The 25,381-nt window shown below is 29.8% G+C and overlaps 1 protein-coding gene across 1 annotated transcript; it reads left to right on the top strand.

Moving 5' to 3' along the window:
• Positions 1-721: 721 nt before the first annotated feature.
• cbln4 (cerebellin 4 precursor) lies at positions 722-23,998 on the top strand. Its single transcript, XM_073823785.1, has 3 exons — positions 722-1,015; positions 21,383-21,499; positions 23,801-23,998. The coding sequence occupies exons 1-3, from the start codon at positions 722-724 to the stop codon at positions 23,996-23,998; spliced, it is 609 nt and encodes a 202-aa protein (XP_073679886.1).
• The last annotated feature ends 1,383 nt before the right edge of the window (positions 23,999-25,381 follow it).

The raw sequence follows: 25,381 nt of genomic DNA, 5'->3' as shown, positions 1-25,381 counted from the left end.
TAGTAATATTAATATGCATCAATAATAATACTACGAACAACAATTTCAGCATGTACATAAAATACTTGTATTAGTAATAATAATATAAAAATACAAAAATACTTAATTAACTAGCTGTAAAAAATAAAACAAAAAATCAGTTTGCTGTGTCTCAGGTGGATACTTAAAAAAATCATCTGACGTTACGCAGCATATGGGTGTCACGGTGAGTTCATAGAGTCGGGCGTCTTTAAAGGTGTGCGCGCTCATAGAAGTGTCTTTTGGTCGATCGAGAGAGTCGGAGAGAGAGAAGAACATTCACGTGCAAAGACGGTCATTAGGCTTTTGCTTTAGTTTACGTGCTTAGTTTCATGGCGCAAAACTAATATGAACAAGAAATTTCAGTTGCGCAGGCATTGCGGGTAATTATCTCAGTGCGCACCAAGCGGATTTTACGCGGAGTCGCCAGGATCCTACGGAGAACCCGCAGCTCTCCAAAACTCGCCCAACCGATCCTCTGGAGTTAAAAACTATCAGATTCGAACGGAAATAAGTTTAACAAGCAAAAAATGATTATAGACATAAGGTTGGTGCATCCACCTACGCGCGTTTGGTGATTTGTAAATCAGCAGCTGGTGTCCGGACGGATGTTTGGCGTAAACGAGCACAAACACGGAGCAGACACGAAGTGACGGGACCCGGAGAGCCGTTTGGATTTTGGCTACGCTGGAGATCGTTCATCATGGAGTCCGTAAAGCGCTTTATTAAGGCGTTTGTCGACTGCGTGGCTCTTTTCTTCTGTCTGGCCGTCATGTGTGAGCTGGTTTGCGCTCAGAATGACACGGAACCCATCGTCCTGGAGGGCAAATGTCTGGTGGTTTGTGACTCGAACCCCGCAGACTGGAAGAGCTCGTCCTCGCCGCTCGGCATCTCCGTGCGCGCCGCCAACTCCAAAGTCGCTTTCTCCGCGGTCAGGAGCAACAACCACGAACCCTCGGAGATGAGCAATAAAACGAGAATCATATATTTTGACCAGGTAAGGCTGTTTTTTATATAGTTTTATGCATGTTACATTGAATCAAATAGTATTTTTTAATAGACTTTGACTTTTCAGACTGTCTGAAGAGTTTTGAGTTACACGTAATACATTTTTATAAGGATGTCTATGTTTATCAGGACGTTTGAAAGTCAATTTATGTATAATTGGATACATTAAAGTTGAAGTAGACGTTTTGACAATAGCGAGGTATGTTGTTGCACTATGGGGTAAGTTGTCACAATGTAATTAAACATCTTTTTATTGCCATATCAGCAAAGTAAAAGAAACTTGTGAAGCAATAAATTAAATAAAAGCAAAAATATAAAAGATAACCTATAGATATATCAAATAATTACATTATGCTAATAAACATTGTACAATATACATATTGATCTGCTTTTTATGTAACAGTAATTTTAGATTTTTTTTTGAGAATCTGATTATGTGAAATCAATTTTATAAGAGTATTCAAAATGCAAGGCATACATTTTTTTATTAATTTTTCAGAATTATCAAAGGTCAATTAAACATCTTATTGGCATATAAGAAAAAGAAAAACCTTGTGAAGCAATAAATGAATTAAAAACAAAAATATAAAAGGAAATCTATAGATATATCAATTAATTTAGCAAACAAATATTGCATGTAATAAATTACACTTACAGGTGTGACAACTTGCCCCTGTCTTTTTGTAACTACATATTGATCTGCTTTTGTATTTTATTGAATTGATGTACTATTTGCAACATTTTAGGATTTTCTTGGAGAGTCTGATCATGTGAAATTTTATAATTTTATAAGAGTATTTAAAATGCAAGGCATAAAAGAATAATTCAATTAATTTGTCACAATTATCGAAGGTCATAATGAATTTGCATTAGCTAATAATGTTCGAAATTAGATTACCGTGATAATTGCATTAGGTCTAAAGGTCAATTATTATTTATGGACATTAACACAAGTTCACAGAATAATTTGAAAACACAAAAATCGACTGAGATGAATTCAAGTGAGTTCAGAAATATCCATTCAGGATAGGTTTTGTGAACATAATTGTACATAGAAAAAGTAAAAAGATTCACATCTGCTCTCCTGTAAAAAAAATCTTTAATTGTTCATAAATTATAAATTCCGTTTGTGTTTGTTGTGACTGACAGCATATAAACACAGTTTCTATTACTGCAGCAGATACACAGGCATGAAATACCACTGTTATAGGTCATTAGTGATGAGTCAAACTGTCAGGACTGTAAAGGGCAGAGATTTGTTCTTATTCTCTTGCTTATTTTTAGCTGTATTTGTGAAAAAAGAAGTGCGAACTGGCCTTACGCATTCACACGTTATGCTTAACTTCAGCCTTTAGCTTTATGACTGAAAAATGTTAATTGGAAACATTCGGGCATGTGTTGAATTCATGGCATACTGTATTTCAAATTACTCTCATTCCATTGGATATGAACTTTAATTTGCTTATAAAAGCGTATCGAAAAATGTGTCAGTTTTATATTCACTCTGTGTTTTCGGTGCATCTGATTTCATTCGGTTCGCTCGCTTGGTTGAAGACGTGGTGGAATTAATGAAGGATCTTCATTATGCAGGGTCAGGTCAAACACGGAGCCTGCATGATGTGCATCCCTGAAGAAAAACTAAACTATTTTATTACCAACATCCTTGAAATGAATGAAAAATTACGATTTGACGGAGGTCAACGTGTTTATGTGTCATGATTTAATTATTTCCCAAAAGAAAAAGGAGAGACGTTTGGAGACAGCTGTCTCTGTGAAGATTACTCAAGCTTTCTTGCAACTTTTTCTCATTGTTTGCTCACCCTCCTGCTGTTTCAAACCTGTCTGACAAAGACTGTGCAATTGCAATGAATAAGAACTGAAGATGTAAATCCTACGTAAGGACATAGCACCATAAAAGTGGTCTAAAATAATATGTACATATTTTCCAAGGCCTTTTCTGTTGAACAGATTGTACAGGTATGAAAAGTTAATTATTCACACTTTACATCTGTGAATGAATCATTCTTTTGAATCAGCTATTTTCAATGAATTAGTTTTTCCAGAAAACCAATTTTAAATCAACCATTCATGGATTAGATGATCCGTTCATATTGATTATGAACAAGACGGATAGTTCATCCAAAAATGAAAATTTCCTCATGCTTTACTCACCATCAAACCATCCTGTAGATGTATATGACTTTCTTCTTTCAGATGAAAACAATCGGAGTTATATTAAAAAACGTCTTGGCTCTTCCAAAATTTATAATGGCAGTGAATGGCTGTTGAAATTTTTAAGTTCAATACAGTGCATCCATCCATCATAAAAAGTACTCCACATGGCTCCAGAAGGTTAATAAAGGCCTATTGAAGCAAGTTGATGCGTTTGTGTAAGAAAAATATTCCAAGTTAAAACTTTATAAACCTCAATCTCTGGCTTCCGCTAACTTGGTGACGAACGTGGAAGCGCAGGGGAAAGAGCTAAACAAAACACCGGTCACAAATTAGAAGTACAAAATGACAATTTGTAAAGAAAAATGTCAGAGGATTTCAATATACAATTGATGTCAAAAGTTTACACCCCCCTTTCAGAATCTGCTAAATGTTAATGATTTTACCAAAATAAGAGGGATCTTACAAAATGCACGTTTTTGTTTATTTAGTACTGACCTGAATAAGATATTTCACATAAAAGACGTTTACATACAGTCCACAAGAGAAAATATAAATAGTTGAATTTAAAATTACCGTTCAAAAGTTTACATACGCTTGATTCTTAATACTGTGTTGCTACCTGAATGATCCACAGCTGTGTTTTTTTTTGTTTAGTGTTAGTTGTTCACGAGTCCTTTGTTTGTCCTGATTAGTTAAACTGCCCGCTGTTCTTTAGAAAAATCCTTCAGGTTCCACAAATTCTGTTTTTTTTTTTTTTTTTTTTTTTAGCATTTTTGTGTATTTGAATCCAACAATGACTGTATGATTTTGAGATCCATCTTTTCACACTGAGGACAGCTGAGGGACTCATATGCAACTATTACAGAAGGTTCAAACGCTCACTGATGCTTCAGAAAAAAACGATGCATTAAGAAATGTGAAAACTTATTTAAAGATCAGGGTGCATTTTACTTATTTTGTCTTTTTGGAAACATCTAACTATCTTCTGTAGCCTCTGAATAGTTTTAGGGCAGTACTAAATGGGAAAAAAAAGATATTTAGGCAAAACAAGAAAAATGTACACATCTCCATTCTGTTCAAATGTAATGCATTCTTTCTCCTTCTGGAGCATCAGTGAGCATTTGAACCTTCTGTAATAGCCGCATATGAGTCCCTCAGTTGTCCTCAGTGTGAAAAGATGGATCTCAAAATCATACAGTCATTATTGGAAAGGGTTCAAATACACAAAAATGCTGGAAAACCCAAAAAATTGTGGGACCTGAAGGATTTTTCTGAAGAACAGCGGGTAGTTTACCTGTTCAAGACAAACAAGGTACTCTGTGGATCATTCAGGTAACAACACAATATTAAGAATAAGGCGATGTAAACTTTTGAAAGAGGTCATTTTTTATAAATGTAACTATTTATATTTTCTCTTGTGGACTATATGTAAATGTCTTTTATGTGAAATATCTTATTCAGGTCAGTACTAAATAAACAATAACATGCATTTTATATGATCCCTCTTATTTTGGTAAAATAATTAACATGGATGGATGCACTTAATTTTGCTTCAAAATCTCAACATCCATTCACTGACATTTTAAAGCTTGGAAGAGCCAGGACATTTTTTTTTTTTTTTTTTTTAAATGTAACTCCGATTATATTCGTCTGAAAGAAGAAAGTCATATACACCTAGGATGGCTTGAGGGTGAGTAAATTGTAGGGTTGTTTTCAGTTTTGGGTGAACTAGTCTTTTAAATATTTATCTGTTCCTCACACAAAGCAATCATATGCCTTTGAAAGACTTGAAATATAGTCCACATGTACGATTATGATACATTTATGGTGCTTTTGCATATTTTTTATGCTTGATAGCTCAGTCTCCATTTACTGTGATGGAAAAAGAAACCAAATACATAGAAAAACATGATTTTTTTTAAAAGTTTTACAAGAAGATACTATTTCAGTTTTTCTACTTCAGAATTTCAAGTTTCATTCAATGTGTTATTTGCCATTTCTTTGTAATTGTATGTGAAATTCGACAATGAAAATCCTGTCAGTGAATAAGACTTAAATTTAGATTTTTTTCTCACAAAAAGCTATCATATGCCTTCAAAAGATTTCCAGTTTAGCGTACAATTACCACAACTAATGGAAAAGACACCAACTACACTGTAAAAATGATTTTTCAAAGATTATTGGAGTTCGTTTTACAAGAAAATACTAATTTACTAATTTAGTTTTAATTCAGTACTTGTGCAATTTACTAGCAATTTCTCAGTGAAAATTGTTTCTATACCAGATTTTTCAATTGTTCTAATGAAAAAAGAAGCCAACTACACTGTAAACACTTTTTTTTTTTTTTTTGTAATTTTTGCAGTAAAACGCTATTTCAGTTTTTCTACCTGAAAGTTTCATCTTTAATTCAATGTGGTCATCTATTTTTGTAATTCTTAGTGAAATTTAATAGCAAACTCTGGGTGATGATTGTTTCTACACCATTTTATTTTTCAGTCCACATAGTTCAAAATCTTTTTTTTCTGTTCCACAGAAGAAAGTGGAGTTTGGAGCAACCCAAGGGAGATTAAATGAATTAGCATTTTAGGATGATCTATTTCTTTAATTCCCAGAGATTTCGACAGATGGGTTAGGATAAAATTGTTGATGCTTGACAGCTCAGTCTCAGTCCATTTTATTGTAATGGAAAAATAAACCGGAATCAATGGAAATACTGTCAGTGAATAAGACTTAAATTTAGATTTTTTTTCCTCACAAAAAGCTATTGTATGGCTTCAAATGATTTGCAATTTAGCGTACAATTACAACAACTAATGGAAAAGACACCAACTACACTGATTTTTCAAAGATTATTGGAGTTTGTTTTACAAGAAAATACTAATTTACTAATTTAGTTTTTCTATTTAAAAAAAAAATACTTGCCATTTCTTTGCAAATGTTTATGAAATTTACTAGCAATTTCTGAGTGAAAATCATTTCTACACCAAATTTTTCAATTATTCTAATAAAAAAAGCCAACTACACTGTAAAAAAAAAAAATATTTTTAAAGTTGTAAATAAGATTATTGGAGCATTTTTTACATAAAATAGTATTTTTGTTTTTCTACTTAAAAATTTCATCTTTAATTCAGTGTGTTCATCCATTTTTGTAATTCTTAATTAAATTTAATAGCAAACTCTGGGTGATGATTGTTTCTACACCATTTTATTTTTCAGTCTACATACTGTAGTTCAAAATCTTTTTTTTCTGTTCCACAGAAGAAAGTGGAGTTTGGAGCAACCCAAGGGAGATTAAATGAATTAGCATTTTAGGATGATCTATTTCTTTAATTCCCAGAGATTTCGACAGATGGGTTAGGATAAAATTGTTGATGCTTGACAGCTCAGTCTCAGTCCATTTTATTGTAATGGAAAAATAAACCGGAATCAATGGAAATACTGTCAGTGAATAAGACTTAAATTTAGATTTTTTTTCCTCACAAAAAGCTATTGTATGGCTTCAAATGATTTGCAATTTAGCGTACAATTACAACAACTAATGGAAAAGACACCAACTACACTGATTTTTCAAAGATTATTGGAGTTTGTTTTACAAGAAAATACTAATTTGCTAATTTAGTTTTTCTATTTAAAAAAAATACTTGCCATTTCTTTGCAAATGTTTATGAAATTTACTAGCAATTTCTGAGTGAAAATCATTTCTACACCAAATTTTTCAATTATTCTAATAAAAAAAAGCCAACTACACTGTAAAAAAATATATTTTTAAAGTTGTAAATAAGATTATTGGAGCATTTTTTACATAAAATACTATTTTTGTTTTTCTACTTAAAAGTTTCATCTTTAATTCAGTGTGTTCATCCATTTTTGTAATTCTTAATTAAATTTAATAGCAAACTCTGAGTGAAAATAGTTTCTACACCATTTTATTTTTTAGTCTAAATAGTTTAAAATCTTTCTTTTCTGCTTCACAGAAGAAAGTTGAGTTTGGAGCAACACAAGGGAGACTAAATGAATTAGCATTTTAGGATGATCTATTTCTTTAATTCCCAGAGATTTCGACAGATGGGTTAAGAAAAAATTGTTGACGCTTGACAGCTCAGTCTCCATTTATTGTAATGGAAAAAGAAACCAAATTACAAGATACTATTTCAGTTTTTCTACTTCAAAATGTCCTGTTTCATTCAATGCGTTATTTGCCATTTCTTTGTAATTGTATGTGACAGCAACTAATGGACAAGACACCAACTACACCGAATTTTTTTTCTTTTTAAAGATTATTGGAGTTTGTTTTACAAGAAAAAACTAATTCACTCATTTATTTTTTCTACTTAAAACATTATATTTAATTCAGTTTGTTACTTGCCATTTCTTTGCAAATGTTTATGAAATTTATTAGCAATTTCTGAGTGAAAATCACTTCTATACCAAATTTTTTAATTATCCTAATGGGGAAAAAAAGCCAACTACACTGTAAAAATATGTTTAAACGTGTTAATAAGATTATTGGAGCATTTTTTACAAAAAAAATAGTATTTTAGTTTTCTACTTGAAAGTTTCACGTTTCATTCAATGTGATCATCCATTTTTGTAATTCTTAGTGAAATTTAATAGCAAATTCTGGGTGACAATTGTTTCTCCGCCATTTTATTTTTCAGTCTACATAGTTTAAAATCGTTCTTTTCGTTTAAATAGAAAAAAAAGTCGAGTTTGAAACAACATGAGGCAGACTAAAAATGTAATTTAATTCAGTTTGTTATTTGCCATTTCTATACCAAATGTTTCAGTTATTCTAATGGAAAAAGAAACTTTTTTAAAGTTGTAAATATTTTTTTATACAATAAAATACTATTTCAATTTTTCTACTTGAAAGTTTCATGTTTAATTGAATGTGTTCATCTATTTTTGTAACTGTTAGTGAAATTTAATAGCAAATTCTGGGTGACCGTTGTATCTTCACCATTTTATTTTTCAGTCTACAGTTTAAAATCTTTCTTTTACAAGAAAATACTAAATCACTAATTTAGTTTTTCTACACTGTAAAAAACAATTTGTTGAATCAACTTAAAATAATTTGTTACCTGCCTTATAATTTTAAGTTCAGTCAACTCAAAAAAGTTTAGTCAACTTAAAATGTTAAGTTGTACTAAGTGACAACTTAAAATTTTAAGTTGAATCAATTCAAATTTCTAAGGCAGCAGGGTAACAAATTATTTTAAGTTTACTCAACAAATTGTGTTTTTTTTTTTACAGTATACTTTAAAAAAAGTAATTCAGTTTGTTACTTGTTACTTTGCAATGGTTTGTGAAATTTACTAGCAATTTCTAACTGAAAATCATTCCTATACCATTTTATTCAATTATTCTAATGGAAAAAGAAACCAAATACACTGTAAAATAAGAATATTGGAGTTTGTTTTACAAGAAAATGCTATTTCGGTTTTCCCAAATAACCGTTTTATTTTTAATTGAATGTGTTAATCTGTTTTTGTAATTGTGAAATTTCATTTGACAGTCTACATACCGGTAGTTCAAAATCTTTCTTTTCTGTTCCTCAGAAGAAAGTGGAGTTTGTTGCAACACAAGGGAGACTAAATGAATTAGCATCTTAGGATGATCTATTTCTTTAATTCCCAGAGATTTCGACAGATGGGTTAGGATAAAATTGTTTCTTTTTGCTGAGACACACAGGAAGCTGTGTTCATTTTGCCCTTGAGGAGCCATTATTCTCCTCTCATTGCTTTGGCTGCAGGAAAATGAAAAAATACAAGGTAAAAAAAAAAAAAAAAACAAGGTGCAGGACTGACCAGCTGCCCTCAGCCACTGAGCTCCAGCACCTTGACACACATAACAGCATCCAATCACCTGGCCTGGCATGTCTGTGGCTCGCGGGACGCCGCTGGGAAAGGCTCACGGACTGAGAGAGAGAGACAGAGATCTGCCCTTGTGAATGTACCAAGAGCTTTGTGAACCAACAAAAGAGCTCGCTGTTTGGGATGCTGAGTAATCCTAGTGCAATATCACAGCTAGTTTATGCGCAAAGCCTTTGTTGCCTTCATATAGCCAGTCCTGCGTCACCGCCGCGCTGCTCTATAAATATTCATGCATCGTATACAATAGGCTCTCAACATTTGAGTGAAAACACTACTTGCATTTAATTCAGTTTAAAGAAATGGTAGCATAATAGTTAAATTAAAAGCCATTCATTTTAACTAGTGTCTTAGACTTAAACCTGGTCATGTGTTCAGTACAAAAGTCTGTATGCTGCAATTTTTTTTCTCAGTGTTTTTGTTTCGTTTTCTAGTACAATAGCATTTCTAAATCAAGACGGAATCACTCGAGAAGCAAAACGATGAAAAAAATGCTCAAAATTGAGTTATTTTACACAAAACAAGAAGAAGGTATCTGCCAGAAAAACAAACTTGCTTTTCCTTTTAAATTACATTTATTTTTTCTGATCCTGCTAACAGCAGATGCTTTTTTCTTGCTTTAAGCATAATCTCACCTAATTTTGCATATTTTTAGAAAACAAGACTTAATATTGTAATTTTGCTTCTCAAGTAAGTGCATTTTGGTTTAACCTGCGGGTGCATGGCAATCAGAAATGTGTTTTTTTCCCCCCAATAAAATGATTTACCATATCTTAGTTTTTAATATTTTGTATTTTTAGGGACTTTTTTGTGTTAAATCATATTTATGGAATAGTTATGATTCATTTATTACTTGTTTTATCACTTTTCGCGCACAGACCTAAAGAAAAAATAAATCCAACTGTCAGAATTAAGCACATCGTTAAGTTTGGTCTCTTTTAAAGAAGATATTTGGCAGATTATTGCTGACATAAAAAAAATGAAAAAATAATGATTAAAAAATGCTAATAAAATGTATTTGTTTATATGTAAACTAAAATAATTTATTTTATATATAAAATTAAATAAATATTAATCTAAAATAAATAAAACCTTAAGATTTTCAGTACAAAGGTTTGTATGCTGCAAAAAATGTTTTTTTTTCCCATGTTTTTGTAGTGTTTTCTAGTACAAAAGCATTCTTAAATCAAGACAGAATCACCCAAGAAGCAAAACGATGAAAATATGCTCAAAATTGAGTTATTTTACACAAAACAAGAGGAAAATATCTGCCAGCGGGTCAGAAAAATAAACTTGCTTTCCCTTTTAAATGACATTAATTTTTTTGATTTCAATGGCAGATATTTTTTTTGTTTTTTGTTTTTAAGCATAAAAGCACTTTTAGAAAACAAGACTTAATATTGTAAGCCATTTTATGGTAGTAAATTATATTTATAGATTATTTATGATCCATTTATTACCTGTTTAATCACTTTTCGAGCACAGACCTGTCAGACTTAAGCATCATGTTAATAATATCATTAATATCATGATTTATTTATGATATTTATTTTTCTTGTTTTTAAGTATAAACTTATTTAATTTTGCTACATATTTCTACATATGCCTGCTTACATGGCATTCACAAAAATTAATGTACTATATTTTAGTTTGCTAATGTTTTCATTAAATGTTTTATATTTTTAGGGGATTTTATGGTGCTAAATTATATTTATTATCCATTTTATTATCAGTTTAATCACTTTTCGAGCACAGACCTGTCAAGACTTAAGCACATCCTTAAATTTGTTCTCTTTTAAAGAATACATTAAAGAGATTATTGCTGACATGAAAAAAAAATAATAATAAATAAATAAATTTATATATTTACATATAAAATACAATTTTATATGTAAAATAAAATAACTTTATATATAAAATTAATTTTTTGTTTTTTTTCCCCCTCATTGTTTTTGTTTTGTTTTCTAGTACAATAGCATTCTTAAATCAAGACAGAATCACCCGAGAAGCAAAACGATTAAAAAATGCTCAAAATTAAGTTATTTTGCACAAAACAAGAAGAAAATATCTGCCAGCAGGGTCAGAAAAATTAACTTGCTTTTCCTTTTAAATTACATTTATTTTTCTGATCCTAATAGCAGATGTTTTTTCTTGTTTTTAAGCATAAACTCACTTCATTTTGCTACTTTGTTTTAGAAAACAAGACCTAGTATTGTAATTGTTTTTGTTTTTTTTGGTACTAAATTATATTTATGGAATATTTGTGATCCATTTATTAGCTGTTTAATCACTTTTCGAGCACAGACCTGTCAGACTTATTAGATTATTGCTGACATGAAAAAATGTAAAAATAAATAAAATTAATATATTTATATATAAAATACAATTTTATACGTAAAATAAAATAACTTTATATATAAAATTAAATAAATAAAAAAATAAATAAATCATGTTTTCTATCATGATTTGAGATCTTGTTCTTCAGTACGCTGCAAAACAATTTTTTTTCCTCATTGTTTTTGTTTTGTTTTCTAGTACAAAAGCCTTCTTAAATCAAGACAGAATCACCCAAAAAGCAAAACGATGAAAAAAATACTCAAAATGTAGTTATTTTACACAAAACAGGAAGAAAATATCTGCCAGCAGGTCAGAAAAATTAAACTTGTTTTCCCTTTTAAATTACATTTTTTTTTTATCCCAATGGCAGATTTTTTTTTATTTTTTTTTTAAGCATAAAATCACTTCATTTTGCATATTTTTAGAAAACAAGACTCAATATCATAATTTTGCTTCTCAATTAAGTCTATCTTGGTGCTGCTCACATGGCAGTCAATAAAATGAATGTACTATATTTTAGTTTGGTAATGTTTTTCATTAAATGTTTTATATTTATTGGGGATTTTATGGTACTAAATTATATTTTTGGAATAGTTATTATCCATTTTATTACCAGTTTAATCACTTTTTGAGCACAGGCCTGTCAGATTTAAGCACATCCTTAAGTTTGGTAGCTTTTAAAGAAGATATTTGGCAGATTATTGCTGAAATGAAAAAAGTTAAAAATAAGTAAATAAATAAAATATACAGTGGGCTCTCAAAATTTGAGTTAAAACACTTCTTGAATTTAATTTAATACAAAAAAAAAAAAACACATGAAAATGATAGCATAACAGTTAAATTAAAAGCCATTCATTTTAACTAGTGTCTTCGACCTAAACCTGATCATGTTTTCCAACACGATTTGAGATCATTCTTTAGTACAAAGGTTTGTACGCTGAGAAAAATGTTTTTTTTTTTTCCCTTAATGTTTTTGTTTTCTAGCACAATAGCGTTCTTAAATCAAGACAGAATCACTCCAGAAGCAAAACGATTAAAAAATGCTCAAAATTGAGTTACTTTACTCAAAACAAGAGGAAAACATCTGCCAACTGGGTCAGAAAAATAAACTTGCTTTCCCTTTTAAATGACATTTATTTTTCTTATCCTGTAACAGCAGATGATTTTTCTTGTTTTAAGCATAAACTCACCTAATTTTGTATATTTTTAGAAAACAAGACTTAATATCGTAATTTTGCTTCTCAAGTAAGTGTATGTTGATTTAACCTGCTGCTCACATGGCGGTCAAATGATAATTTACCATATCTGAGTTTTTAATATTTCGTATTTTTAAGGGATTTTATAGTGCTAAATTATATTTATGGAATAGTTATGATTCATTTATTACCTGTTTTATCACTTTTCGAACGCAGACCTAAAAAAAAAGTCCAATTGTCAGACTCAAACACATCCTTAAGTTTGGTCTCTTTTGAAAAAGACATTTGGCAGATTATTGCTGAAATGAAAAAGTAATAAATAAATAAATACAATTAATATATTTATATATAAAATACAAATTTATATGTAAAATAATAAAAAAAAATTATATATAAAATTAAATGAATATAAAATAAATAAAAAATAAATAACTTTTCTATCATGATTTGAGATCTTGTTCTTTACTCTGCAAAAAAAAAAAAAAAATTCCCCAACGTTTTTGTTTTGACAAGGATTTTTCTGGGGCCTGTTTCAATAAGGAGGTTCAACCAACTCTGAGTTAAAACTTGAACTCTGAGTTGACTTACCCTGAGATGGGAAACTCTGAGTTTTCGGTTACAGAACAGCTGAAATGAGTTAGTTCAATCCACTCTGAGTAGGTTGACTCTGAGTTTAGTGCTTGCAGCTTGACTATGAAAAGCCCTGATCAATGGAGCTCCGAAATTATGATTCACCATGGCAACCGCTCCCGCCAAAAAGACCTCTGCATATTTCGAGCCAATGCTTAACTTTAATTCTTAATAATTATTAAGAATATAATTATTTAATTATTAATAATTAGAATATCAAAGGTAAAAACTGGCAGAACGGTAAGTTACTGAACTATTAATTTTCATGGTATCAAACAGGCAAAAAAATAAAATAAAATAAAATAAAAAATAATAATTAGAAGAAGAAAACAGCTAAACATGGAAGTAAACATAATTCAACCAGGTAAAGCTTTAAGCATAAAGGGTTCATGAGTGTAGGCTACATGATTTTACAAATATTTGACATTAAAATATGTCATATAAAAAAACAATTATGTGTCTAATTTCACTTTGCAGCAGCTTTTTCCACATAGTCTAATGCTCTTTCACAAAATGAAATGTTCTCTAATCCAAACGGTTGCATTTCTTAATTAGAGTAATGAAATGAAGCCAACAGCATGAAGGCTCGCAAAATGATGAAGAACAGATGAAGAGGAGATGGAAGTATTGGAAGAATATTAAAATCCAACATGAAAAAAAAGAATAAAAGTTGCATTTGTGCATTTATAGGAAAAAAAGATGACCTAGTAAATTTAACAGCTGTGGTGGTGGTTATATATATATATATATATTATACATTTTCATCTGCCATTCTTCCATACAGCAATCAGCTTCATATTTGATGGCTTTGTGCTCAGTAGGCAATGACACTAAAATTCTCAGAAAGAGCATTAGAGCAAGGCACACTTTCTTTACCGCTCTGCATACAGTGTCTGTACTAATGTGCTCTGACTACCATTTAAAAATGACACAGGTCAAATAAATACACATGTCTAATCAAAATAATCCTATACTATATGATAAATAATAATCTTATTTATGAAAGGACATGCCATTTTTGTCACTTTGACAAATTAATGCACCTAAAAATGCTTTTCTTACTTAGTATTGTCTTGTTGTTTCCAATTAAAAAAAAAAAAAATCTAAAGATTCTTAAATCAAAATGTCTTTCTTTTTTCTGTCAAAAAGGTTTTTGAAAAAAACATTCCAGGATTTTTCTCCAATTGTCGATGGGAGCCAACAGGTTGAAGGTCCAAATTTCAGTTTCAATGCACCTTCAGAGGGCTCATGATCCCAGCCAAGGAATAAGGGTCACTGGAAACTTCAACTTCAACCCATTGTAGTCCACTATATGCAAAAATCCTGGAATATTTTCCTCAAAAACTTTACTTTTTTTTTTTATTTGAAGAAAGAAAGACATGAACATCTTGGATTACATGGGGGTGAGTAAATTATCAGGACATATTTTCTCTGCAAGTGAAGTTGTCTTAAGTTGAATATATTTTTAATTAAACATTCTGATGAAACTATTCCATGTTCTTCATCAGCACAGTATTTTAAATGTAATTGTGCTGTATTTCTTTAAAAAAAAAAAGCTAAAAATTTAAAATGTACATTTTATATGGCATTTGTAAAGACTTTGTATTTTGTCTTTTAAATAAAACTGTCCATTTTCCACCGTGAGCATGCTTTGAAACTTTATTGAAGGTTTTTTTTTTATTTTAATGATTTGTAAAATAACAGTGTTTCTCTGTAGAACATTTAGTGCTTTTATTGTAGTAATCTAGGTAAAATCTGTCAAATAAGGGTTTTACACTGTAAAAAAACAGTCAAACCACTGGCAGATACAGCTGCCAAACAAAAACCACAAAGTTAAGTAAAATATTGTAACTGAAACAAGGGAAATTTTGTAAAATAAAGGTTTTATACTGTAAAAAAGGTCCCGTAAAAAAACGGTCAAATGACTGGAAGCTGTGTCTGCCAAACAAAAAATTTAAAATTAAAGTATCATAATTGAAACAACGAAAAATCTGTAAAATAACTTTTTTCTGTAAAAACTTCTCTCTGTAAAATTATTGTTTTTGCACTTTATTTCATTTTTTATATTTTTTTTACAGTGTACAGTGTAAGGTGTTTATTTAATCTTTTAAGTGCATTTTTCTTATTTTGCATATTATCTGTCAATTGGGTAAGAAAAATAATCTTGTTTCCAGTTGCATTAAGATTATTTTTCATGTTTTAAGTAAAATGCACTAAATTTACATTCCAAAACACTCATTAAGAAAAGCATTTTTGAAGCATAAATGAATGAATGATGTATTTAAACATCACTTGCGCTTTAAAAAGGGGGAGGAGACCGAAAGAAACTCTGGGTTTACCGAAGAAAACCTGCTCCCGACCAGGTTAGGTTCACAGAGTAAGTTGCCATGGTAACTGACTCTGAGTATAAGTTACCTCTCTTTCAGAAACGGGCTTGACTTACTCTGCTTTCTCAGGTTTAACATACCTCCCATTCTGAAACCGAAAACCCAGAGTTTCCCTCATTTCAGGGTTAACATACTCAGAGTTTTCACTTAACCTCCTTTCTGAAACGGGCCCCTGATTCTAATGGCAGATGTTTTTGTTTTTAAGCATAAACTTATTTCCTTTTGCTACATATTTTTGAGAAAATAAGACTTTTTTTGCTTCTCAAGTGTATCTCGATTTAACCTTCTGGTGCTGCTCACATGGCAGTCGATAAAATGAATGTACAATATTTTTATGGTACTAAATTTTATTTATGAAATAGATCCAGATTATGATCCATTAATTACCCGTTTAATCACTTTTCAAGCACAGACCTGTCAGACTTAAGCACATCCTTAAGTTTGGTCTCTTTTAAAGAAGACAATTGAGAGATTATTGCTGACATGAAAAGATGTATGAAATAAATAAATAAAATAAAATTAATATATTTATATATCAAATAAATTTGTATATGTAAAAATGAATAATTTATTGTATATGTAAAATTATATGTAACGATAAAAACGCTAAAAAAAATACTCAAAATGTAGTTATTTTACACAAAACAAGAAAAATTATCTGCCAGCGGGTCAGAAAAAATAAACTTGCTTTCCCTTTTAAATTACATTGACTTTTTTGCTCCCAGTGGCAGATGTTTTTTTCTTGTTTTTAAGCATAAACTCACTTCATTTTGCTACTTTGTTTTAGAAAACAAGACCTAGTATTGTAATTGTTTTTTTTTTTTGGTACTAAATTATATTTATGGAATATTTATGATCCATTTATTAGCTGTTTAATCACTTTTCGAGCACAGACCTGTCAGATTTATTAGATTATTGCTGACATGAAAAAATGTAAAAATAAATAAAATTAATATATTTATATATAAAATACAATTTTATACGTAAAATAAAATAACTTTATATATAAAATTAAATAAATAAAAAATAAATAAATCATGTTTTCTATCATGATTTGAGATCTTGTTCTTCAGTACGCTGCAAAACAAATTTTTTTCCTCATTGTTTTTGTTTTGTTTTCTATTACAAAAGCATTCTTAAATCAAGACAGAATCACTCAAGAAGCAAAACGATGAAAAAAATACTCAAAATGTAGTTATTTTACACAAAACAGGAAGAAAATATCTGCCAGCAGGTCAGAAAAATTAAACTTGTTTTCCCTTTTAAATTACATTTATTTTTTTTATCCCAATGGCAGATGTTTTTTTTTTTTAAGCATAAAATCACTTCATTTTGCATATTTATAGAAAACAAGACTCAATATCATAATTTTGCTTCTCAATTAAGTCTATCTTGGTGCTGACATGGCAGTCAATAAAATGAATGTACTATATTTTAGTTTGGTAATGTTTTTCATTAAATGTTTTATATTTATTGGGGATTTTATGGTACTAAATTATATTTTTGGAATAGTTATTATCCATTTTATTACCAGTTTAATCACTTTTTGAGCACAGGCCTGTCAGATTTAAGCACATCCTTAAGTTTGGTAGCTTTTAAAGAAGATATTTGGCAGATTATTGCTGAAATGAAAAAAGTTAAAAATAAGTAAATAAATAAAATATACAGTGGGCTCTCAAAATTTGAGTTAAAACACTTCTTGAATTTAATTTAATACAAAAAAAAAAACACATGAAAATGATAGCATAACAGTTAAATTAAAAGCCATTCATTTTAACTAGTGTCTTTGACCTAAACCTGATCATGTTTTCCAACACGATTTGAGATCATTCTTTAGTACAAAGGTTTGTACGCTGAGAAAAATGTTTTTTTTCCCTTAATGTTTTTGTTTTCTAGCACAATAGCATTCTAAACCTATATTTATATATACTATATATATATTATACTATATATAATGCAGTCAAAAGTAGTATTTGTAGCATTGTATTCTATGTAACATATGTATCATGTTCCATGAAGATATTTAGCAATTTCCTACCGTAAATATAAGTATCAAAACGTAATTTTTGATTAGTAAATCTAAATCTCAATTTCAAAAAATGTACCCTTATGTCAGGTTTTTTGGTCCAGGGTCACATTTTTATATTTTATGGTACTAAATTATATTTATGGAATAGTTATGATCCATTAATTAGCTGTTTAACCATTTTTTGAGCACAGACCTGAAAATACAATTTCCTGACATTTCCTGAAAAGCTGTCAGATTTAAGCACAAACTTAAGTTTGCTCTCTTTTGAATAAGACACTTGGCAGATTATTGCTGGCATGGAAATAAATAAATAAATATTTCTCTGTAAAATAAAATGTTATATATAAAATAAATGCATTTATTATTTTATTTTATATATAAAATGAATGATTTTAAATATAAAATAAAATAAATATAAAATTAATAAAAAAAATTAAAAATAGAAGTTTATTAATATGAAAAATGCACAAAATACTATTTTTAATATGAAATATATATTTTTAAAGAATAAAACCGTCTAAAAATCAAAGCCATTAATCTAAATAAGTTGTGCTCCAAATTTGAAGTTTGTTATTTCTGTCCACTAGATGAAATTTGCTTCCCGTTTTTTTCCAATGCAATCATTTTTGACTATGAAAAGTGTAAGTGTATCTTTGAATCATGTCCATGATGTTCACATAGCAAGTGTCAAAACCTTTATCAAGCTTTGTATTATTCTGATAATGTAAAAAAAAAAATCCTAAAAAACTAAATTTAACATTTTTCAGTCAAAAATGACTGATAAAGTATATTTATATATTTGTACTGCAAATAAGCGCAAATCAGATCAATGTCACAATATTACTTATTCTTTTTACATTAGAACTTTCTTTAGTTTGAACAGTTTCAAAATCTAAAACTTTCTTTTTAGTATCAGGTTTTTTTTAAAACGCAGATTTTCAAAGTGCTTTTAGATTTTTGGACCTCAGTGTTGTAGCCCATATATTTGTGATCGTTCATAAAAAAGCTGAACAAGTATGAATTCTCCCTTTTGTTTGACTTCTTCTTCGGCTTTAATAAAGCAAAGATCAAACGAGAGAGTGCAATGTACAAATTTACCTTTGTGCGCACAGAGGGTCCATGTACGAACTCCGTCGACTCATCTTTGTGGCCACGAGGTGAAAACAATAAATACACTTTCTTTTTGATGTTTACTTCAATCAGTTTTTCAAACACAACCTGAAATTTCATCAGTTTTGAGAACACTGTTTCAGGACGTTTGGCTCTAAAAACATTTGATTTAAGTTTAGTTGTCCTATATTTGTGCTACAGCAGATTTGGACGTTTTTGTTTATTGCTAAATCCAGGGAGATGATATAGGTGGAGTTAGAGGTGTTATATTATTGTTTGGGCATGTAAAATAATTGAATATTCATTGTTTTTATTATAATTTTGTAGGTAGAATGATGCAGTTATTTAAATCAGTCCCAAACCCTAAACATTCAAATTCAGCACTAACTTTGCATGATAAGGAGACTTACACTGCAGTCAAAAGTTTACATACACCTTGCAAAATCGACAAAATGTTAATTATTTCACTAAAATAAGAGGGATCGTACAAAAGACGTGTTTTTCCTGATAGTTGTTCATGAGTCCCTTGTTTGTCCTGAACAGTTAAACTGCCTGCTGTTCTTTAGAAAAATTCCTCAGGTCCCACAAATTCTTTGGTTTTTCAGCATTTTTGTCTATTTGAACCCTTTCCAACAATGACTGTATGATTTTGAGATCCAACTTTTCACACTGAGGACAACTGAGGGACTCATATGCGGCTATGACAGAAGGTTTAAACACTCACTGATGCTCCAGAAGAAAAAACGATGCATTGAGAACTGAAGGGAGGGTGAAAACTTTTGGAATTTGAAGATCAACTTATTTTGTCTTCTGGGAAACATGTAAATGTCTCATGTAGCTTCTGAAGGGCAGTAGTAAATGAAAAAAATATGATATTTAGGCAAAATATGACAAATTTACACATCTCCATCCTGTTCAAAAGTTTTCACCCCCGGCTCTTAATGCATAGTTTTTCCTTCTGAAGCATCAGTGAGCGTTTGAACCTTCTGTCATAGTTGCATATGAGTCTCTCAGTTGTCCTCAGTGTGAAAAGATGGATCTCAAAATCATACAGTCATTGTTGGAAAGGGTTCAAATACACAAAAATGCTGACAAACCAAAGAATTTGTGGGATTTATCTGAAGAACAGCGGACAGTTTAACTGTTCAGGACAAACAAGGGACTCATGAACAACTATCACTAAAAAATGCATTTTAAATGATCCCTCTTATTTCGGTAAAATAATTGATATTTTGCAGATTCTGCAAGGTGTGCGTAAACTTTTGACTTCAACTGTATAGTAGTAAAACAGTAATACTGAGAGATATTTTTGTAATTTTATATAACAGTTTTCTATGTGAATATACTGGAAAATGTAATTTATTCCTGTGATCAAATCTGTATTTTCAGCATCATTACTCCAGTCGTAAGTGTCACGTGATCCTTCAGAAAGCTTTCTAATATGCTGAATTTGGTGCTCAAGAAACATTTCTAATTATTATCAATGTCCTGTATCAGTACTGAATGAAAAAATATGATATTTAGGCAAAATATGAAAAATGTACACATCTGCATTCTGTTCAAAAGTTTTCACCCCCGGCTCTTAATGCATGTTTTTTCATTCTGGAGCATCAGTGAGTGTTTGAACCTTCTGTAATAGTTGCATATGAGTCCCTCAGTTGTCCTCAGTTTGAAAAGATGGATCTCAAAATCATACAGTCATTGTTGGAAAGGGTTCAAATAGACAAAAATGCTGAAAAACCAAAGAATTTGTGGGACCTGAAGGATTTTTCTGAAGAACAGCAGGCAGTTCAACAATTATTTTCTGTTGTTGACTATATGTAAAAAATATTTTATGTGAAATATCTTATTCATGTCAGTACTAAATAAAAAATAACATCTAATTTCGGTAATATTTTGCAGATTCTGCAAACTTTTGACTTCAACTGTATAGTAAAACAGTAATACTGAGAAATATTTTTGTAATTTTAAGTAACAGTTTTCTATGTGAATATACTGGAAAATGTAATTTATTCCTGTGATCAAAGCTGAATCTTCAGTGTCACATGACTCTCAGGAAACTTTCTAATATGCTGAATTTGCTGCTCAAGAAACATTTCTGATTTTTATCAATGGCCCGTCTCTTCTAACTGCAATTGTGATTCACGCGTAAATGCATTTGTGAAGCCTCTGTGCATTTAAAAGTCTTTTTGTAGCATATATCCCGCTTCAGATGCAATTTCTGTCTTTTGCGCAAGAGGAAATCCACCTATGATTGATTGCCCTGCATTTGCTATAGTTCATGGTGCCACATCACGAGATTAGACTTGAATGACGGTCAGCATGACCGTGAGAATGAGAAATCAGCATGACGGTAGGAAATCCTGAGTGTTGTTTCACCGCTGCAGAGAAATTGTATTGAAATGTCCGGTTGTAAGCGTGAGTGCATTCATATTTCACTCCTGCTGCCTTTTTTATTCTCACCCTGATGTTTTTTTCAAGGTCTTTCTTTTGAGGTTTTTGCATCACAACTAAGTATACCTATTTCACAGAACAAAGACCTACAGTCTGGATAGGATATTTCTTTGTAATCGTGTGTTGAATCAGGTCTGATATGTCTGAAATCCTCTTTTTTTTTTTCAGGTTCTTGTCAACATAGGAAACTATTTCACGCTGGAATCCGTCTTTCTTTGTCCTCGGAAAGGAATCTACAGCTTTAACTTCCACGTTATTAAAGTGTACCAGAGCCAGACCATACAAGTAAGCAAACGATATGTCTCTTGCACAAAGAAAATAATGAATCACCTTTATTATAATATCATATTTGAGTTTCATAATGAACAGAGATAAGAGAAATAGGAAACTGGGTAGCATTTGTAGCCTGTATAAATATTGCATTTTAAATGTGTTCTCATTACAATACTATGTCTTACAATACACTTCATAGTCGGGAAAAAAAAAAAAAATGTTTAACCGTCTACATATAATCAAATTAATTATTTATCATGCAGGAACTACACTCATTTTTCATATAAGGAAACTCATACTTTTATTAATAAAAAACATTTCAATCTTGATTAAAAATTATAATTTATATATATATATATATATATATATATATATATATATATATATATATATATAGCAAGATGCATGTTGTTTAAATATGTTTTTGTAACTAAAAAGCAACAATTTCCTCATAATTTGTCACAAAATTTTATTAAAACAAACAAACATTTAATTAAATAATGTAATAAATTGTAATCATAGTTATAATATTGCTGTAATATATATATATATATTTAATAAATTATTTAAATTAAAGTATTTGAGATTCAGAATATTAGCATAAATCTTTCTGCAAATTAGGTTTAACAAGACAATCTATGCAATTGACATCAAAGCACAAAAAATATAAACGTAGTTTATTAAAATTGCTATTATTTTACAGTGATATTACAGCTGTGATTTCTATTATTGATAAGCAATTGTAATCATAGTTATACAAATTTTACTGTTAAGCAGTAAAAATATACATTTAGTTTATTAAAATTGCTAATATTTTACAGTGATTATTACTATATTAATATTATTCATAAATAATTGTAATCATAGTTATAACATTGCTGTATAATATCACATTTTTAAAATTAAATTCAGAATTTTATATTCAGAATATTAGCATAATTTTTTCTGTAAATTAGGTTTAACAAGACAATTAAAAACAGTTATAATCATAATTATAATATTGCTATAAAATATTACCATTTTTGCATAAATTCAGAATTTTAGATCAGGATATTAGCATAATTTTTTTTCTTTAAATAAGGTTTAACTAGGAAATCTCAGCAATTTTACTGCAAAGCACTGTAGAAATATTAAAATTGCTAATATTTACAGTGATATTACAACTATGATTCATACACAGCTATTTTTCATAAGTAATTGTAATCATAGTTATAATATTGCTGTTAAATTTGAGCTTTTTAAATATGACCTAAATATTTTTGTGAAATTATAACTGATTACTATTATTCATAAAGATTTGTAATTATAGTTATAATATGTTGTAAAATGATTTTCATAAATTTTAGCTTCAGAATATTAGCATATTTTTTTCTGCAAATTGTAAATTAGGTTTAACAGGATAAATCCGTGCAGTTTTACTGTAAAGCACTAAAAATATGAATGTAGTTTATTAAAACTGCTAATATTTTACAGTGGTATTATAACTATAATTACTGTTATTCGTAAATAATGGTAATCAGTTATAATATTGCCGTACAATATTCCCCTTTTTTGCATAAATTCAGAATTTTAGATTTAGAATATTAGCATACATTCTTCTGTAAATTAGAAATCAATGCAATTTTACTGTAATGTACTCTAAAAATATAAATGTAGTTTATTAAAATTGCTCATATTTTACAGCGATATTATAACTGATTACTATTATCCATAAAAGAATTGTAATTACAGTTATAATATGCTGTAAAATGCCGTAAAATATTATTTTAGCTTCAGAATATTATCATTTTTTTCTGTAAACTGTAAATTAGGTTTAACAGGACAATCTATGCAGTTTTACTGCAACACACTAAGAATATGAATGTAGTTTTTTAAAATTGCTTATATTTTTCAGTATCCCCTTTGGGGATAATATTGCTGTAAAATATTACCCTTTTTTGCATAAATTCAGAATTTTAGATTCAGAATATTAGCATACATTTTTCTGTAAACTAAAAATTAATGCAATTTTACTGTAAAGCACTCTAAAAATATAAATGTAGTTTTATATAAAAACTAAAATAAAACTGCGAATATGTAACAGCAATATTATAACTATGATTACAATTTATGAAAATACATAGTGAATTACAATACAAGTTATTATGAATTAGATACAGGACGTATTAAATACAAACTTCAAGTCGTGTGTAATGAAAAATGTTACTTAATAATGAACAAAGAATTGTTCTCTTTTCATTAATGTGGCCATGATATGAAGTCCTAGAAAAATTCTTGTCAGATTTGTATATTGATTTTCTGTCTGCATTCCAGGTGAATCTAATGCTGAACGGAAAGCCAGTCATCTCTGCCTTCGCCGGCGACAAAGACGTCACACGTGAGGCCGCCACCAACGGAGTCCTGCTGCACCTCAACAAAGAAGACAAGGTTTATCTGAAACTGGAGAAGGGCAATCTGGTAGGCGGATGGCAGTACTCCACCTTTTCTGGCTTTCTTGTTTTCCCACTGTAAAGCAAACAGAAAGACCGTCACCTTTGCTGTCCGTCATCGTTGTTACCGGCCCTTCAGCATTAATTGGAGGATCTCAAATGGAATCATAATTCCAGACATTCATTCAGCTGTCGTCTATACGGACTACTGCGAAAACGCATCAGTGACGGTGAATCTGGATAAAGGACATCTACTTCAGTGCAATATCACTTTCTGCTGCAAGTCGCTCTTCATAGGAGGTTCAGCACATCAGACTTTGCTTGTTTCGTTGTGGATGTTTGTGTTGTTACTTTTTAATTTTAAGTTGGCATTGTTTACAGAGCAAATACACCTTTCTATGTAAATTAGACTTGTTAAAGGAACAGTACACCCAAAAATTACAATTTGCTGATAATTTACTTAACCTCAGGCCATCCAAGATGTAGATGAGTTTGTTTCTAAATCAGATTTGGGGAATTTTGCATCACTTGCTAACCAATGGATTCTTTGCAGTGAATGGGTGCCGTCAGAATGAGAGCCCAAACAGCTGATAAAAACATAGCAATAATCATCAAGATGTTTTTACTTTAAATAGTTGTTTCCAGCTTAAAATACAGTTGTTTTGGTTGTTTCCGGCTTAAATTTTAAATAATATTGTTTTCTCCATGAAAAAGCAATCTCGTCTGAATCAGGAGGGAAATACACTAGCAGTCAAAAGTTTTTGAACAGTAAGATTATAATGTTTTTTAAGAAGTCTCTTCTGCTCACCAAGCCTGCATTTATTTAATCTAAAGTGCAACAAAAACAGAACAGTTTTGAAATATTTTTACTATTTGAAATAACAGTTTTCTATTTTAATATATTTTAAAATATAATTTATTCCTGTGATCAAAGCTGAATTTTCAGCATCATTACTCCAGTCTTCAATGTCACATAATTCTTTAGAAATCATTCCTAAATGCAGATTTGCTGTTCAAGAAACATTATTATTATTATTATTATTATTATTATTATTAGCAATATTTAAACCAGTTGAGTACTTTTTTCAGGATTCTTTGATGAATAGAAAGATCCAAAGATCAGCATTTATCTGAAATAAAAAGCTTTTGTAATATTATACACTAAGAAATGATAGAAATTAATACTTTTATTTAGCAAGGATGCTTTGGATTAATCAACAGTGATGATAAAGACATTTATATATTACAAAAGACTTGTTCTTTTGAACTTTCTATTCATCAAAGAAACCTGAAACAATTCTACTCAGCTGTTTTCAACATAATACTAATAATAAGAATTTTTTGAACAGCAAATCAGAATATTAGAATGATTTCTGAAGGATCATGTGACACTGAAGACTGGAGTAATGATGCTAAAATTCATTTTAGCTGTGAAAACACAGGAATAAATTACATTTTTAAATAT

Source organism: Garra rufa, chromosome 18 (genome assembly GCF_049309525.1).
Source record: "Garra rufa chromosome 18, GarRuf1.0, whole genome shotgun sequence".
Lineage (NCBI taxonomy): Eukaryota > Metazoa > Chordata > Actinopteri > Cypriniformes > Cyprinidae > Garra > Garra rufa.
This window is presented reverse-complemented; position numbering and strand designations above follow the sequence as displayed.